The sequence below is a fragment of the Myxine glutinosa genome, chromosome 10 (assembly GCF_964187855.1).
Source record: "Myxine glutinosa chromosome 10, kmMyxGlut1.1, whole genome shotgun sequence".
NCBI lineage: Eukaryota > Metazoa > Chordata > Myxini > Myxiniformes > Myxinidae > Myxine > Myxine glutinosa.
In genome coordinates, this window is record NC_136270.1 from 55,925,903 (window position 1) to 55,942,619 (window position 16,717).

General features: G+C 46.4%; 1 protein-coding gene across 17 annotated transcripts in view; it reads right to left on the reverse strand.

Annotated features, from left to right (window-relative positions):
* Positions 1-16,717, reverse strand: part of SCAP (SREBF chaperone) — a 122,970-nt gene that overhangs the window by 70,566 nt on the left and 35,687 nt on the right. For 16 of the 17 annotated variants that reach the window (XM_078785691.1, XM_068127756.2, XM_078785688.1 and 13 more), the window contains exons 5-7: positions 14,908-15,128; positions 1,640-1,754; positions 1,341-1,513 (exon numbers count right to left, since the gene is read on the reverse strand). In XM_078785691.1, coding sequence (XP_078641817.1) covers positions 1,341-1,513; positions 1,640-1,754; positions 14,908-15,128 — 509 coding nt within the window. Of the gene's footprint in view, positions 1-1,340; positions 1,514-1,634; positions 1,755-14,907; positions 15,129-16,717 lie in introns of those variants that run through there. The other variant, XM_068127758.2, reaches the window with a different exon arrangement.

The window sequence follows — 16,717 nt, forward strand, 5'->3', positions numbered from 1 at the left end:
TTGGGTCTCACTGTCTGCCATGATCTTTCTTGGGAAAACCACATTTCCAAGCTGGCCTCCAAAGCCAGTCACCGACTGGGCATACTCCGTCTGGCGAAGTCCTTTCTTGGCACACCTGAGCTGCTCACCACATACAAGGCTTTCATCCGCAGCTCAATGGAATGCTGTTCCCCCCCTCTGGGCTGGTGCTCCTGCCTCACACCTAGCTCGGCTTCACGCTGTTGAAACCAAAGCTTTCAGAATCATTGGAATCTCCTGCGATGAAGTTAACTCCGAGGGCCTTTCACTCACTCACCACAGGCAGGTTTGGTGGTCTTTCTGTCTTCTACCGACTCCTCTCCGGCCTTGCTCCCCCAGCTCTCGCTGTGCTCTGTCCCCCCAATATTCCTTCAGGTCGCACAAGATCTGCGTGCAACCCTCTTATGGTTAAACTGCCAAAAACTAGGCTCTCTGCTCACCTTCACTCTTTCATTCCCCTTTTATCCCGTCTCTGGAACAAACTCCCCCACTCCCTTCAATCCCACTCCTCCCTCCAGGTCTTTAAAACAGCTGTTCACCACCATCTCTTATCTTCCCCCATCCAAAACCTTGATCTTTTCTACCCCCGCTAATTCACCCCAGATACAGTTTTTCGAAATTCCAACTTCTTTCCTGGAAGTCTTTGCAGTGTTCATATGTTTTATACCTCTCCCACCTCCCCCAAAGCCCTCCTCCTCCCACATTTCTCCCGTTGTCCCCGCTCTCAAATGTTGTGTTTGTGTCCTTCCCCCTCTCTCCCCATCTTGTCTGTCGCTCCCCTTATTTTTTGTTTGTGTGTCGGTTTGACCTTTTGTGTGATTGATGTTAGCTCTTTCACGAGCCTCGATCTTGTACACAAAACAAACAAAAAAAATCTGGTGGAGTTCTGCATTAAACGTGATAATAAAGGTGGGCCAGGTAACTAGTCCATTAGGATGGGTTCTTTGAAAGTCTAACAAATGCATAAAAGATCAAAATTTGGTTAAATATTCAATCTGTCAGTTGTATCAACACTGGGGCTTGACGATGCTGCTGATGCAATTCACCCAAATAAATTATGGCATAAAAGTGGAATTTGACAATTAAACGTAAATCTGGGTCCTCCGTTTCTGATAAGTCAAAACGTGAACTACACGGAGTTACCCTCAAAGTTTTGTCAAAAAGGCACGTTCCCAATTTAGCATTACAATGAACTAGAGTTACAAAGTACAATATGACGGTATCAAAAATCACACCTTCACAATTTGAATGTCAGGTAAAAGCTGGAAGAAAATTGTTAGGGGGGAAAGGGAGGGCAGGGGAAGAGAAGAATAGACATGTACTTGTGGAAAAGTAAATGTAGGCGAAGAGGATGACATAAGTCGTGACGAGAGGAACCAACTCGGCAATGCCAACCTCCTCTTGGAAATGAACATGCACCACGGAAGCCTCTCCACGAGACACACTGCTACCAGGATAAAGCATTTGCAGCTTCTTCCTGAGGCTTTGGACAAATCTGCATGCAAAAATGTACACATTGAGAAACTCCTAATCGATTAAATGAATTAAATCGTCACAAAATTATGAGCATCAATGAAAAAGGAGAGGTGGGTAGCAAGAAGCAAACTGCAAGACACCTTACTGTGAGTCATGGGCCTGGAGAATGATAGTGATGGCAAAAACAAGAACACGCTTTCGCTCCCTGACGTAGTATTGCGAGACACCGCCATACTTTGGTGGAACTCCGAACAGCAAATCTGAAAACAAGGTTTTTCACTACAAAATGTACAAAGAAAGCTGCAAGAAGAATGGGATACCTCCCCCCTCCCCAAATCACATGGCAATAAATTAATTTCCTCCAGAAACATATTGTGAGATTTTTTCCCCCATTTTATTTTATCTGTTGGAAAAACTTTGGGATTTTACGATTGCTTTGCCCAATCTTCATCTCTGCCCACAGCACGTAAACATCACAAAATACCATGTATTGCAAATGATGAGAGGCATTCAACAATCTATCTGAGATACTCACAACAGCCCAACAAACACCATCTTTCTTCTTTGTCAATATACAGTGGCATTAGTATTCACCCCCGACCAATAATGCCACGATTAGATGAATTACCAATTATGGAGAAACAGTTTTTCGAAATGAACTTTTGGATTCATACTTGCAGAGATCACACTAAACACCGTTGTATTTGAAGGACGTTACATATCAGGAATACCTGAAAAAAAACATGTACAAATCAAAATTTAGTGGTTGCAAAAGTATTCAGGCCTGAAGTCAATCCTTGGTGGAAGCACCTTTTGCAGCAATGACTGCAATGAGTCTATTTTGTGTAGGCCCCTACCAGCTTTGTACAGTGAGATGGTGAAATCTTTGCCCATTCTTCACGTGTGTAGGCCTCTACCAGCTTTGTACAGTGAGATGGTGAAATCTTTGCCCATTCTTCACGTGCGTAGGCCTCTACCAGCTTTGTACAGTGAGATGGTGAAATCTTTGCCCATTCTTCACATGTGTAGGCCTCTACCAGCTTTGTACAGTGAGATGGTGAAATCTTTGTCCATTCTTCACGTGTGTAGGCCTCTACCAGCTTTGTACAGTGAGATGGTGAAATCTTTGCCAATTCTTCACATGTGTAGGCCTCTACCAGCTTTGTACAGTGAGATGGTGAAATCTTTGTCCATTCTTCACGTGTGTAGGTAGGCGTGTGTAGGTAGGCCTCTACCAGCTTTGTACAGTGAGATGGTGAAATCTTTGTCCATTCTTCACGTGTGTAGGCCTCGATCAGCTTTGTACAGTGAGATGGTGAAATCTTTGTCCATTCTTCACGTGTGTAGGCCTCTACCAGCTTTGTACAGTGAGATGGTGAAATCTTTGCCCATTATTCACGTGTGTAGGCCTCTACCAGCTTTGTACAGTGAGATGGTGAAATCTTTGTCCATTCTTCACGTGTGTAGGCCTCTACCAGCTTTGTACAGTGAGATGGTGAAATCTTTGCCCATTATTCACGTGTGTAGGCCCCTACCACCTTTGTACAGTGAGATGGTGAAATCTTTGCCCATTCTTCACGTGTGTAGGCCTCTACCAGCTTTGTACAGCGAGATGGTGAAATCTTTGCCCATTATTCACGTGTGTAGGCCTCTACCAGCTTTGTACAGCGAGATGGTGAAATCTTTGTCCATTCTTCACGTGTGTAGGCCTCTACCAGTTTTGTACAGTGAGATGGTGAAATCTTTGTCCATTCTTCACGTGTACGCCTCTACCAGTTTTGTACAGTGAGATGGTGAAATCTTTGTCCATTCTTCACGTGTGTCGGCCTCTCCCAGCATTGTACAGTGAGATGGTGAAATATTTGCCCATTCTTCACATGTGTAGGCCTCCACCAGCTTTGTACAGTGAGATGGTGAAATCTTTGTCCATTCTTCACGTGTGTAGGCCTCTAACAGCTTTGTACAGTGAGATGGTGAAATCTTTGTCCATTCTTCACGTGTGTAGGCCTCGACCAGCTTTGTACAGTGAGATGGTGAAATCTTTGTCCATTCTTCACGTGTGTAGGCCTCTACCAGCTTTGTACAGTGAGATGGTGAAATCTTTGCCCATTATTCACGTGTGTAGGCCTCTACCAGCTTTGTACAGTGAGATGGTGAAATCTTTGTCCATTCTTCATGTGTGTAGGCCTCAACCAGCTTTGTACAGTGAGATGGTGAAATCTTTGTCCATTCTTCACGTGTGTAGGCCTCGACCAGCTTTGTACAGTGAGATGGTGAAATCTTTGTCCATTCTTCACGTGTGTAGGTCTCTACCAGCTTTGTACAGGGAGATGGTGAAATCTTTGCCCATTCTTCACGTGTGTAGGCCTCTACCAGTTTTGTACAGTGAGATGGTGAAATCTTTGCCCATTCTTCACGTGTGTAGGCCTCTACCAGCTTTGTACAGCGAGATGGTGAAATCTTTGCCCATTCTTCACGTGTGTAGGCCTCTACCAGTTTTGTACAGTGAGATGGTGAAATCTTTGCCCATTCTTCACGTGTGTAGGTCTCTACCAGCTTTGTACAGCGAGATGGTGAAATCTTTGTCCATTCTTCACGTGTGTAGGCCTCTACCAGTTTTGTACAGCGAGATGGTGAAATCTTTGCCCATTCTTCACGTGTGTAGGCCTCTACCAGCTTTGTACAGCGAGATGGTGAAATCTTTGCCCATTATTCACGTGTGTAGGCCTCTACCAGCTTTGTACAGCGAGATGGTGAAATCTTTGTCCATTCTTCACGTGTGTAGGCCTCTACCAGTTTTGTACAGTGAGATGGTGAAATCTTTGTCCATTCTTCACGTGTACGCCTCTACCAGTTTTGTACAGTGAGATGGTGAAATCTTTGTCCATTCTTCACGTGTGTCGGCCTCTCCCAGCATTGTACAGTGAGATGGTGAAATATTTGCCCATTCTTCACATGTGTAGGCCTCCACCAGCTTTGTACAGTGAGATGGTGAAATCTTTGTCCATTCTTCATGTGTGTAGGCCTCTACCAGCTTTGTACAGTGAGATGGTGAAATCTCTGTCCATTCTTCACGTGTGTAGGCCTCGACCAGCTTTGTACAGTGAAATGGTGAAATCTTTGTCCATTCTTCACGTGTGTCGGCCTCTACCAGCTTTGTACAGTGAGATGGTGAAATCTTTGCCCATTATTCACGTGTGTAGGCCTCTACCAGCTTTGTACAGTGAGATGGTGAAATCTTTGTCCATTCTTCATGTGTGTAGGCCTCGACCAGCTTTGTACAGTGAGATGGTGAAATCTTTGTCCATTCTTCACGTGTGTAGGCCTCTACCAGCTTTGTACAGTGAGATGGTGAAATCTTTGTCCATTCTTCACGTGTGTAGGTCTCTACCAGCTTTGTACAGGGAAATGGTGAAATCTTTGCCCATTCTTCACATGTGTCGGCCTCGACCAGCTTTGTACAGTGAGATGGTGAAATCTTTGCCAATTCTTCACATGTGTAGGCCTCTACCAGCTTTGTACAGTGAGATGGTGAAATCTTTGCCAATTCTTCACATGTGTAGGCCTCTACCAGCTTTGTACAGTGAGATGGTGAAATCTTTGCCCATTCTTCACGTGTGTAGGCCTCTACCAGCTTTGTACAGTGAGATGGTGAAATCTTGGCCCATTCTTCATGTGTGGAGGCCTCAACCAGCTTTGCACAGCAAGATGGTGAAATCTTTGCCCATTCTTCACGTGGGTAGGCCTCGACCAGCTTTGTGCAGCGAGATGGTGAAATCTTTGCCCATTCTTCACGTGTGTAGGCCTCTACCGGCTTTGTACAGTGAGATGGTGAAATCTTTGTCCATTCTTCACGTGTGTAGGCCTCCACCAGCTTTGTACAGCGAGATGGTGGAATCTTTGTCTATTCTTCATGTGGGTGGGCCTCTACCAGCTTTGTACAGTGAGATGGTGAAATCTTTGTCCATTCTTCATGTGGGTGGGCCTCTACCAGCTTTGTACAGTGAGATGGTGAAATCTTTGCCCATTCTTCATGTGGGTGGGCCTCTACCAGCTTTGTTCAGCAAGATAGTGAAATCTTTGCCCATTCTTCACATGTGTCAGCCTCTACCAGCTTTGTACATTGAGATGGTGGAATCTTTGCCCATTCTTCACATGTGTCGGCCTCTCCCAGCTTTGTACAGCGAGATGGTGGAATCTTTATCCATTCTTCATGTGTGTAGGCCTCGACCAGCTTTGTACAGTGAGGTGGTGAAATCTTTGCCCATTCTTCACATGGGTAGCCCTCGACCAGCTTTGTACAGCGAGATGGTGAAATCTTTGTCCATTCTTTACGTGGGTAGGCCTCGAACGGCTTTGTTCAGTGAGTTGGTGAAATCTTTGCCCATTCTTCATGTGAAAATTGCTCCAGTTTGCCAAGTTTAATGGGGATCGTCGATGGACTGCAATCTTCAAGTCTTCAAGTCAAATATCCAACTGGGTTCTAATCAGGACTTTGACTGGGCCCCTCAACAACATTTATTATTATCCTCTTGTTTAGACGCTCCAGTGTGGCTTCATCTTTGTGCTTCGGATCATTGTCCCACTGAAATGTGAATCTCCTACCCAGTTACTATTCCAGTTACCAATCTTACTTCCTCAAAAGCTCTGAGACTATTCTCTCTTTCTTCACGTTTTTATCAATGCAGCTCTTTTTTTTTCTTTTTTCTTTTTGTATACTGAATCGAGGCTCGTGAAAGAGCTAACATTTACTTCACAAACAAATCAACCAGACAAACAAAATATATAAAAAGAGGGAGCGGAAGACAAGATGGGGAGAGAAGGGGAAGCACACAAACACAACATTTGAGAGTAGGGAGATGTGTGGAAGGGAGAGGGCCTGGGGGGAGGAGGCGTGGGAAGAGGGGGAGGGGAGGGAGAAGTACAAAACACAAGGACACCAAGGACTTCCAGGACAGAAGTTGGTATTTCAAAAAAGTGGAATTGGGGTGAAATTAGCAGGGGTAGAAAAGATCAAGGTTTTGGATGGGGGAAGATAAGAGATGGTGGTGAACAGCTGTTTTAAAGACCTGGAGGGTGGAGTGGGATTGAAGAGAGTGAGGGAGTTTGTTCCAGAGGCGGGAGAAAAGAGGAATGAAGGAGTGAAGGTGAGCAGAGAGTCTTGATTTTGGCAGTTTAACCATAAGAGGGTTGCAGGCAGATCTTGTGCGACCTGCAGGAATATTTGCGGGACAGAGCCCAGAGAGAGCTGGGGGGAAAGGCCAGAGAGGAGTCGGTACAAGACGGAAAGACCACCAACCTGCCTGCGGTGAGTGAGTGAGAGGCCCTTGGAGTTAGCTTCATCGCGGGAGATTCCAATGATTCTGAATGCTTTGGTTTCAACAGCGTGAAGACGAGCTAGGTGTGAGGCAGGAGCACCAGCCCAGAGGGGAGAGCAGTATTCCATTGAGCTGTGGATGAAAGCCTTGTATGTGGTGAGGAGCTCAGGTGTGCCAAGGAAGGACTTCGCACGACGGAGGATGCCCAGTCGGCGACTGGCTTTGGAGGCCAGATTTGAAATGTGGTTTTCCCAGGAAAGATCATGGCAGATAGTGAGACCCAAAAGCTTGAGTGACAGAACTTATTGGAGAGGATTATTCAGAAAGTGGATGGGAGGGTTGTCCAGTCGGTCTTTTCGGAGAGACATCGTAAGAGTGTGAGATTTGTCAGGATTGAAAGACATGTTCCACTTGTTTGCCCAGTCTGTGATTTTGTCCAGGTCTGCAGAGAATGAGGAGGCTGCAGACTGCCGATCTGAGGGATGAAGAATGGAGCGACTGAGAGTAGAGTCATCAGCAAAGAGATAGAGAGGATTTTCAAGAGAGTCAGAGAGATCATTGATGAAGACCAGAAAAAGCACAGGGCCCAGAACACTGCCTTGGGGAACTCCAGCCTGAACAGGAAGAGGAGATGAGAGAAACCCATTCAGGGCCACACGTTGACTACGACTGGAGAGGAAGTCCGCCAGCCATGCGTGGAGATTTCCATGGATACCAAAAGAGGAGAGTTTGATGAGCAGAGCGGGGTGCCAGACCGCATCGAAGGCACGTGATATGTCAAGGGAGACAGCTCTAATTTCCTGTTTGGCATTGAGGACCTCCATCCATTGTTGAGAAAGCAGAAGCAGCATGTCCAGAGTAGAGTGACCAGGTCTGAAACCAAATTGATGATCAGAGATCAAGCCATTGGAGAAGAGGAAAGATTTCATATCTGAAGCAATGATGGATTCCATGACTTTGCTGATAATTGGGAGAAGGCTGATTGGTCTGTAGTTGCTGGAATCTGTTTTTGCACCTTTTTTGTGCAAAGCAGTGATGTTGGCAGATTTCCAAGCAGATGGCAGATGATCTTGAGCAAAAGAGAGGGTGAAGAGAACAGAGAGAGGGAGTGAAAGAGCGGAAGAACAGGATTTTAGGACCCGTGGGCTGATGCCGTCAGGTCCATTTGCAGAATCAGAGTCAAGGGTTGACAGAAACTTTTCCACCTTGTCAGGAGGAAAGGACACAGAGTCCAGGAGCAGCTGGGTACGACTGGGTACAGTGGGTACAGAGAGGGATGGGTTTGGTACACAAGATTTAGAGGCAAACGCAGAGTTGAGGCATTCAGCTTAAGTAGATGCTGGGGTCTGTTTTTGCACCTTTTTTGTGCAAAGCGGTGATGTTGGCAGATTTCCAAGCAGATGGAAGATGACCTTGAGCAAAAGAGAGGGTGAAGAGAACAGAGAGAGGGAGTGAAAGAGCGGAAGAACAGGATTTTAGGACCCGTGGGCTGATGCCATCAGGTCCAGTTGCAGAATCAGAGTCGAGGGTTGACAGAAACTTTTCCACCTTGTCAGGAGGAAAGGACACAGAGTTCAGGAGCAGCTGGGTATGACTGGGTACGGTGGGTACAGAGAGGGATGGGTTTGGGACACAAGATTTAGAGGCAAACACAGAGTTGAGGCATTCAGCTTTTTCACGTGCGGAGTCAGCCGTGTGGCTATTTGAGGTGAGGGAGGGGATGGAGGGGGAACAAACACCAGAAACAGATTTGACCAGACGCCACCAGGATTTGGAAGAGGGAGACAGATAAGAGAGTTCGGTCCTGAGAACGGAGAGATATTGTTTCCTGGCTCTCCTGAGGGTGGACACACACTTGTTTCGGGCTTTGTGAAAGGAAATGAGATTTCCTTCCGTTGGATTTGCTTTCCAGGAGACGAAAGCAAGTTGTTTCTGGGCAATAGCCTCACCACAAGATTCCGTGTCGCATGGGCGGGAGGAAGGGTATGACAACTGAAGACGAGATGGGATAAATCTGTGCATGAGAGAGAGCAATTTACTTTGGAAGAATTCCCAGGATGAGTTGATGTCAGAGGCAGTAGAGATGGGAGACCAGTCCAGTTGATTGATGGCTGGTTGAAGACCGTGCCAGTTGACCTGAGTGAAATGCCAGACTCATCGACGCTGAGGAGGCTCTCTGAGAATGGTCAGAGAGATGTCCACTTTAACAAGCAGTTAAGGCCTTTTATTGAAGGCCAGGCCTCGATGAGGTCTAAATAGTCCATGACTGGAGCCTTCAACAACAACAACAACAGGCATTTTAAGGCCATTTTCCCTGCAAGAGCGGGGGTTAGCCTTGCGGTCCCCATGTCAATCTTCTCCATTTTGCCCTATTTTCTGGAGCGATATACTGGAGCCTTCAACATTAAAAAAAATACAAAAAAAATTTCAGTCATGACTCACTCAAACAGGTTTTCATCAAAGTTTCTCCTGTACTTTGTGCACTGTCCATTGTCCCTTGTATCCTGACAAGCTTGCCAGCCACTGCTGATGAAAATCAGCCCCATAACATGATGCTGCCACCACCATGCTTGACAGTAGGGATGGTGTTGACTGGGTGATGTGTTCGGCCTGCGCCAGACGTATCACTTTGAATTTGGACCAAAAGGTTAAATTATTGTCTCGTATGACCACAGATTTTTCTCCACATGCCTGCAGTATCATGAAGATGCTATTTGTTTTATTTTTAATTTTTACAAACATTCCACTTGTGTGACCAGTTTGTGATTTTATCCAGCTCTGCAGAGTGAATAGGCATTGGAAGCGTGGATGTGAGAGCGGACACATTGCGGGCTATAAAAGTTTGGGTTCAAGTATGGAAAGCAGCTGCTTAGACGAGATGGGATAGGTCTGAAAGGTGTGCTGGGAGACAGAACTAGCTGGTGTCTGGAGAACGAGACCGTGTCTGGAAAACGTGCCGAAGTCTGGAGGGAAAGCCAGCGTGAGCAAATTCCAGTTTCAGGCAGAATGGTCAGTCCAGCGAGAGTTCCCAGGCGCGGTTATCAAACACACACTGACTCGCACAAACTGACTTCATTTTACTATCCCTACTCTACCTCATTCCCCTTAGATGCAAGAACAATCAACAAAAGCACCAACTGTCGTTTTCAGGGCTAACCGACTTTCACACCTCACAGCTTTCATCTGGCACGCTCGTATTCAACCCTCCACACCTCTCCCAGCACGATTACATTACACACCCTATCCCCACCTACTTGGACCCATGTGAGCCAGCCGGCTCATGGTGCGGGTGAGCAAGGATCACCAGCATACCCCATCTTCACTCCTCTTTCTTCTCTTCTTTCCCGGAAAGACTGTGCTGTGCGCCTGTTGGTTTCTGTGATAAGTGACTGGCTAAGAAGGTAAGGATTTCCAAGAAAGAAGGTAAGGCTTCTGTGCTTAAGGTAAGGATTTCTCTGTTGTGACATGCTTTTCCTTGTAAAGACGTGCCCTTTTCCTAAACATTATAAACCCTCTTTTCCAAAATGTCTGGATGTCTGCTTCCATTGGTTAGACAGTGTGTGGTAACAGGGAGTACTACCCCGCTGTTGATCTTGGAGCATAGCCAAGTTGTCCACCTATGGTAACACTCGGTCGTATCTTGATCTCGGTGGTGCGGAGGAGTACTCCCTGTTACCATAGGTGGACAACTGGAGTTGGAGCACGTGACATATCAGTTTTATAATTTTAGCCCGTCTCCTTCTCGGTGGTGCGTTGGAAGCACAGTCCCTATCTGAGGTGTTTAATTTGCCAGGGAAGTAAAGCAGGATATGGATGCTGGTCCTTACTAAAATAAAATGTCTCAGACAGCTTCTGTGGTTGCTTGGCAACCCGTCGCGCTACGGAGTTATCTGGGGTACATCGGCTTCAGGGTCATCGGCTGGGAAGTGGATCCGAAAACTCCCCTCACGACCTTTACTGAGGGCGAATCCGTAACAACATATACAATTAGAAAGCACACGCATGCACACCACTTAATTAATGGCTCCAATTGTGCCCACATCCTTGTGGGGTCTGACGGGGAACAAACGTGTGACTGAGGGCGAAAAACTTCGGAATTTGTTCAGGTCAATAAAACCTATTCTTCGTGAAGAACACCACGGGATCTTTATCATCGACCAACTAATGCTAGCAAACAGATCACGCCTTTTTAACGTCCATCTGAGGGACGCAGCACATAATGATGCATCACCCAGCTTGTGAAATACCAGGAAGACAATTTGTAGCGAGCTGGGTTGAGATTCAAACCCGGACTAAGCAGCCCAGAGGCGAGTGTACTTACCTCTAGGATTCTAGGTCATCCTACAAAAACAAAATGCCAAAAACAAAAACCACAACATCGCAACACCTATTTTGGCTAATCTTTGACAATGGCGAGCATCTCAATTGTAAAACGTTTTTTAACACATCTTGCATCACAACAAAGCACAGATTTAAATACCCTTAACTAGTTAGAAATTTACTTAACTAAGCCAGATGAACGAAACAACAATAATCAAAGTTTATAAGAACAAATAATCACAATATTGTCGTGTTCACCGAGATTAACACCCCTGGATGACGGATGGCCAACCGAGCTTTAACTCAGAGGCGTATACTCAACTATGGCGGTAGTCATACGCACGGGGGGGGGGGGGGTTGAGGTGTGGGTATTGGAGGGTAGCTAGAGCTTACCTATACGGCCGGGCGTGACGCTGGTTTTCCGAACCACAAACAAATAAACGGACAAGACAACGAATGTAAAATGTAACAAATAATGATTTTTTTTGTTTTTTTTTTTTGTTATTTTTTTGTTTTTTTTTATTTTGTTTTTTTTTGTTTTGTTTTGTTTTGTTTTGTTTTGTTTTGTATACTGAATCGAGGCTCGTGAAAGAGCTAACATTAACTCCACAAACAAATCGACCAGACAAACAAAATACACAAAAAGAGGGAGCGGAAGACAAGATGGGGAGAAAAGGGGAAGCACACACACACAACATCCGAGAGCAGGAAGATGTGTGGAAGGGAGAGGGCCCGGGGGGAGGAGGCGTGGGAAGGGGGGGGGGGGGATGGAGAAGTATAAAGCACAAGGACACCAAGGACTTCCAGGACAAAAGTTGGTATTTCAAAAAGTGGAATTGGGGTGAAATTAGCGGGGGTAGAAAAGATCAAGGTTTTGGATGGGGGAAGATAAGAGATGGTGGTGAACAGCTGTTTTAAAGACTTGGAGGGTGGAGTGGGATTGAAGAGAGTGAGGGAGTTTGTTCCAGAGGCGGGAGAAAAGAGGAATGAAGGAGTGAAGGTGAGCAGAGAGTCTTGATTTTGGCAGTTTAACCAAAAGAGGGTTGCAGGCAGATCTTGTGCGACCTGTAGGAATATTTGCGGGACAGAGCCCAGAGAGAGCTGGGGGGCAAGGCCAGAGAGGAGTCGGTAGAAGACGGAAAGACCACCAACCTGCCCTGAGTGAGTGAGAGGCCCTTGGAGTTAGCTTCATCGCGGGAGATTCCAATGATTCTGAATGCTTTGGTTTCAACAGCGTGAAGGCGAGCGAGGTGTGAGGAAGGAGCACCAGCCCAGAGGGGAGAGCAGTATTCCATTGAGCTGCGGATGAAAGCCTTGTATGTGGTGAGGAGCTCAGGTGTGCCAAGGAAGGACTTCGCACGACGGAGGATGCCCAGTCGGCGACTGGCTTTGGAGGCCAGATTTGAAATGTGGTTTTTCCAGGAAAGATCATGGCAGATAGTGAGACCCAAAAGCTTGAGTGACAGAACTTCTTGGAGAGGATTATTCAGAAAGTGGATGGGAGGGTTGTCCAGTCGGTCTTTTCGGAGAGACATCGTAAGAGTGTGAGATTTGTCAGGATTGAAAGACATGTTCCACTTGTTTGCCCAGTCTGTGATTTTGTCAAGGTCTGCAGAGAGTGAGGAGGCTGCAGACTGCCGATCTGAGGGATGAAGAATGGAGCAACAGAGAGTAGAGTCGTCAGCAAAGAGATAGAGAGGATTTTCAAGAGAGTCGGAGAGATCATTGATGAAGACCAGAAAAAGCACAGGGCCCAGAACACTGCCTTGGGGAACTCCAGCCTGAACAGGAAGAGGAGATGAGAGAAACCCATTCAGGGCCACATGTTGACTACGACTAGAGAGGAAGTCCGCCAGCCATGCGTGGAGATTTCCATGGATACCAAAAGAGGAGAGTTTGGTGAGCAGAGCGGGGTGCCAGACCGTATCGAAGGCACGTGATATGTCAAGGGAGACTGCTCTAATTTCCTGTTTGGCATTGAGGACCTCCATCCATTGTTGAGAAAGCAGAAGCAGCATGTCCAGAGTGGAGTATCCAGGTCTGAAACCAAATTGATGATCAGAGATCAAGCCATTGGAGAAGAGGAAAGATTTCATATCTGAAGCAATGATGGATTCCATGACTTTGCTGATAATTGGGAGAAGGCTGATTGGTCTGTAGTTGCTGGGATCTGTTTTTGCACATTTTTTGTGCAAAGCGGTGATGTTGGCAGATTTCCAAGCAGATGGAAGATGACCTTGAGCAAAAGAGAGGGTGAAGAGAACAGAGAGAGGGAGTGAAAGAGCGGAAGAACAGGATTTTAGGACCCGTGGGCTGATGCCGTCAGGTCCAGTTGCAGAATCAGAGTCAAGGGTTGACAGAAACTTTTCCACCTTGTCAGGAGGAAAGGACACAGAGTCCAGGAGCAGCTGGGTACGACTGGGTACGGTGGGTACAGAGAGGGATGGGTTTGGGACACAAGATTTAGAGGCAAACACAGAGTTGAGGCATTCAGCTTTTTCACGTGCGGAGTCAGCCGTGTGGCCATTTAAGGTGAGGGAGGGGATGGAGGGGGAACAAACACCAGAAACAGATTTCACCAGACGCCACCAGGATTTGGAAGAGGGAGACAGATAAGAGAGTTCGGTCCTGAGGACGGAGAGATATTGTTTCCTGGCTCTCCTGAGGGTGGACACACACTTGTTTCGGGCTTTGTGAAAGGAGTAATGCCAGGATTTCATGAAAGTAATGCCAGGATAACAAAGAATGTGTGGTGAAACTAAAATTCCTATATTGAGTATCCTCCATCAGACACAATTACACACAAGGGGATGATAAAATAACGAAATTAAAAATGCGTGTAATGTTAGCTGGGACTCAGCTCTGGTCTCCTTGACCGTCCGGGGTCGTCAAAGGTCCCGTGTCCCTGCGTGGGAAAACACGCGTTGGCGCAAAGTCGCATTCACTGCCAGCCATCGACGCGAAGTGAACAGGCCCGAGCTCCTCCCACGTCCTTTGTGCTCGGCTGCACCGAGCTTCGACCGTCCCGAACTTCCCAGGTGCACACGGCACGAAACGCAGCCGTCACGAGCCAACACCAAGGAGAGAAAATTGCGTCCGCCTTTCGCGCAGCCCGGAACAGAGAGAGAAGTGCGACTGCATGCAATGGAAGCCAAGACCAAGAGTGTGTCCGCTCGCAATCAAACCCAGCGCAAGAGAGTAAATGTGCGTCCGCTTGTTATGAAACCCCGAACCAAGAGAGGGAAAATGGCAGTACTCTGCCTTTTTGTTCCTTGTGCTGGAACGTTATCTCTGACGTCACACGTGCTCCAATCACGCCGCACCATCCTGATCAATCGTTCCTCTCGGGGCGGGGCCTCACGGCCTCTCTTGCTGCCCCTCGAGATGACTCGGCTGGGTGGCGTCGTAGTGGTCGAATGTCCGGATCCGGTCAGCGGTTATGTGGTTTATTTAATTGTAGGCGCTGTTTGCATGGCTGATGTTGCAAGTGTTATAAGAAATGAAGGGAAAAACCACAGAGGCAACTACACACAGGGAATCTACCCTTATACCCTAACTAATTAGCATAGCTCCACCCCTCGAGTGGAGACAAATACACTTACGCGACATCCGTCCCCACTGAGTTTCAGGAAGGTTTCTTCTTCTTCATGACATTCAGAGCACACGACCCTATACAATCCTACCTGGCATAAGGTATTCATTCCATTGCTACCACCACAAATGTAACAATATTATCTCAGAATACGGAAAAGCCATTTATTTTAATCACCGATACCTTTCAGAGATGTGGAGAATTGAAAGGGCCGAGTTTGGTGCTGATTCATTGTATGTACAATGTCAGGATCAGACCGAAAGCGACTGAGGTCATTCTGCCAGAAGTTTGCTGGGGACACAATCAAGCAGCTGTGCTCTGGGAGAAAGTTTTGCAACTTTCGTAAACCAGGAAGCAAACTGCTGACCTTTAAACAAAAATCTTCAATATTGACACTTCTTTCACTGAAAAACAAGGAGGCAGCACGTGACATATCAGTTTTATAATTTTATCCCGTCTCCTGCTTGTAATCACTTGTTTGTCTGTCTGTCTGTCTATCTGTGTCGGCGTATCTGTTCGGGAGATAACTTTTTCACCATTAGAATTTTGTCATCAAATTTTCACCAAAGCTTTATTATGATAATACAGAGAAGGCAAATTAATAATTTTGTCAAAAGGTCAATGGTCAGTGTCACATAAAATCCTCAATTTTCATCCAATTGACCTGAAATTTAAATTTATCATTTGGGTTTTGTCATCAAATTTTCAACAAAGCTTTATTATGACAATATGGAGAGGACAAACGAATAATTTTGTCAAAAGGTCAAAAGGTTAAAGGTCAGCGTCACGTGAAATCACCAATTTTCACGTGATTGACCTGAAATTTCAGGAATTTGCATATTGGGTAACTGAATTGGTTCACTAATCAAAAGGTAGGAGTCCATTGGATTTTTTTTAGATCAAAAGGTTAATGGTCAAGGTTGCATAAAATCGTCAATTGTGATCCAATAGACCTGAACTTTTAAGAATTCTCAGATTGGGTCACACAATTGGTTCACCAATCAAAAGCTACAAGCTGATTGCTTTTTAGATATAAAGCTCAAAGGTCAAAGCTGCATAAAATCATCAATTTTCATTTTGCATTTTTAAAAAATTGTTTTCACTATTTTGAGCATATGAAAGCAGCAGAAGAAGAAGAAGAAGCAGATTCCTCTCCTTACGATGTCTCTCCGAAAGGACCGACTGGACAACCCTCCCATCCACTTTCTGAATAATCCTCTCCAAGAAGTTCTGTCACTCAAGCCTTTGGGTCTCACTATCTGCCATGATCTTTCCTGGGAAAACCACATTTCAAATCTGGCCTCCAAAGCCAGTCGCCGACTGGGCATCCTCCGTCGTGCGAAGTCCTTCCTTGGCACACCTGAGCTCCTCACCACATACAAGGCTTTCATCCGCAGCTCAATGGAATACTGCTCTCCCCTCTGGGCTGGTGCTCCTGCCTCACACCTAGCTCGTCTTCACGCTGTTGAAACCAAAGCTTTCAGAATCATTGGAATCTCCCGCGATGAAGCTAACTCCAAGGGCCTTTCACTCACTCACCGCAGGCAGGTTGGTGGTCTTTCCGTCTTCTACCGATTCCTCTCTGGCCTTGCCCCCCCAGTCTCTCTGGGCTCTGTCCCGCAAATATTCCTACAGGTCGCACAAGATCTGCCTGCAACCCTCTTATGGTTAAACTGCCAAAATCAAGACTCTCTGCTCACCTTCACTCCTTCATTCCTCTTTTCTCTCGCCTCTGGAGCAAACTCCGTCACTCTCTTCAATCCCACTCCTCCCTCCAGGTCTTTAAAACAGCTGTTCACCACCATCTGTTATCTTCCCCCATCCAAAACCTTGATCTTTTCTATCCCTGCTAATTTCACCCCAAATCCACTTTTTTGAAATACCAACTTCTGTCCTGGAAGTCCTTGGTGTCCTTGTGTTTTATACTTCTCCCTCCCCCCACCCCCTTCCCACGCCTCCTCCCCCCAAGCCCTCTCCCTCCCACACATCTCCC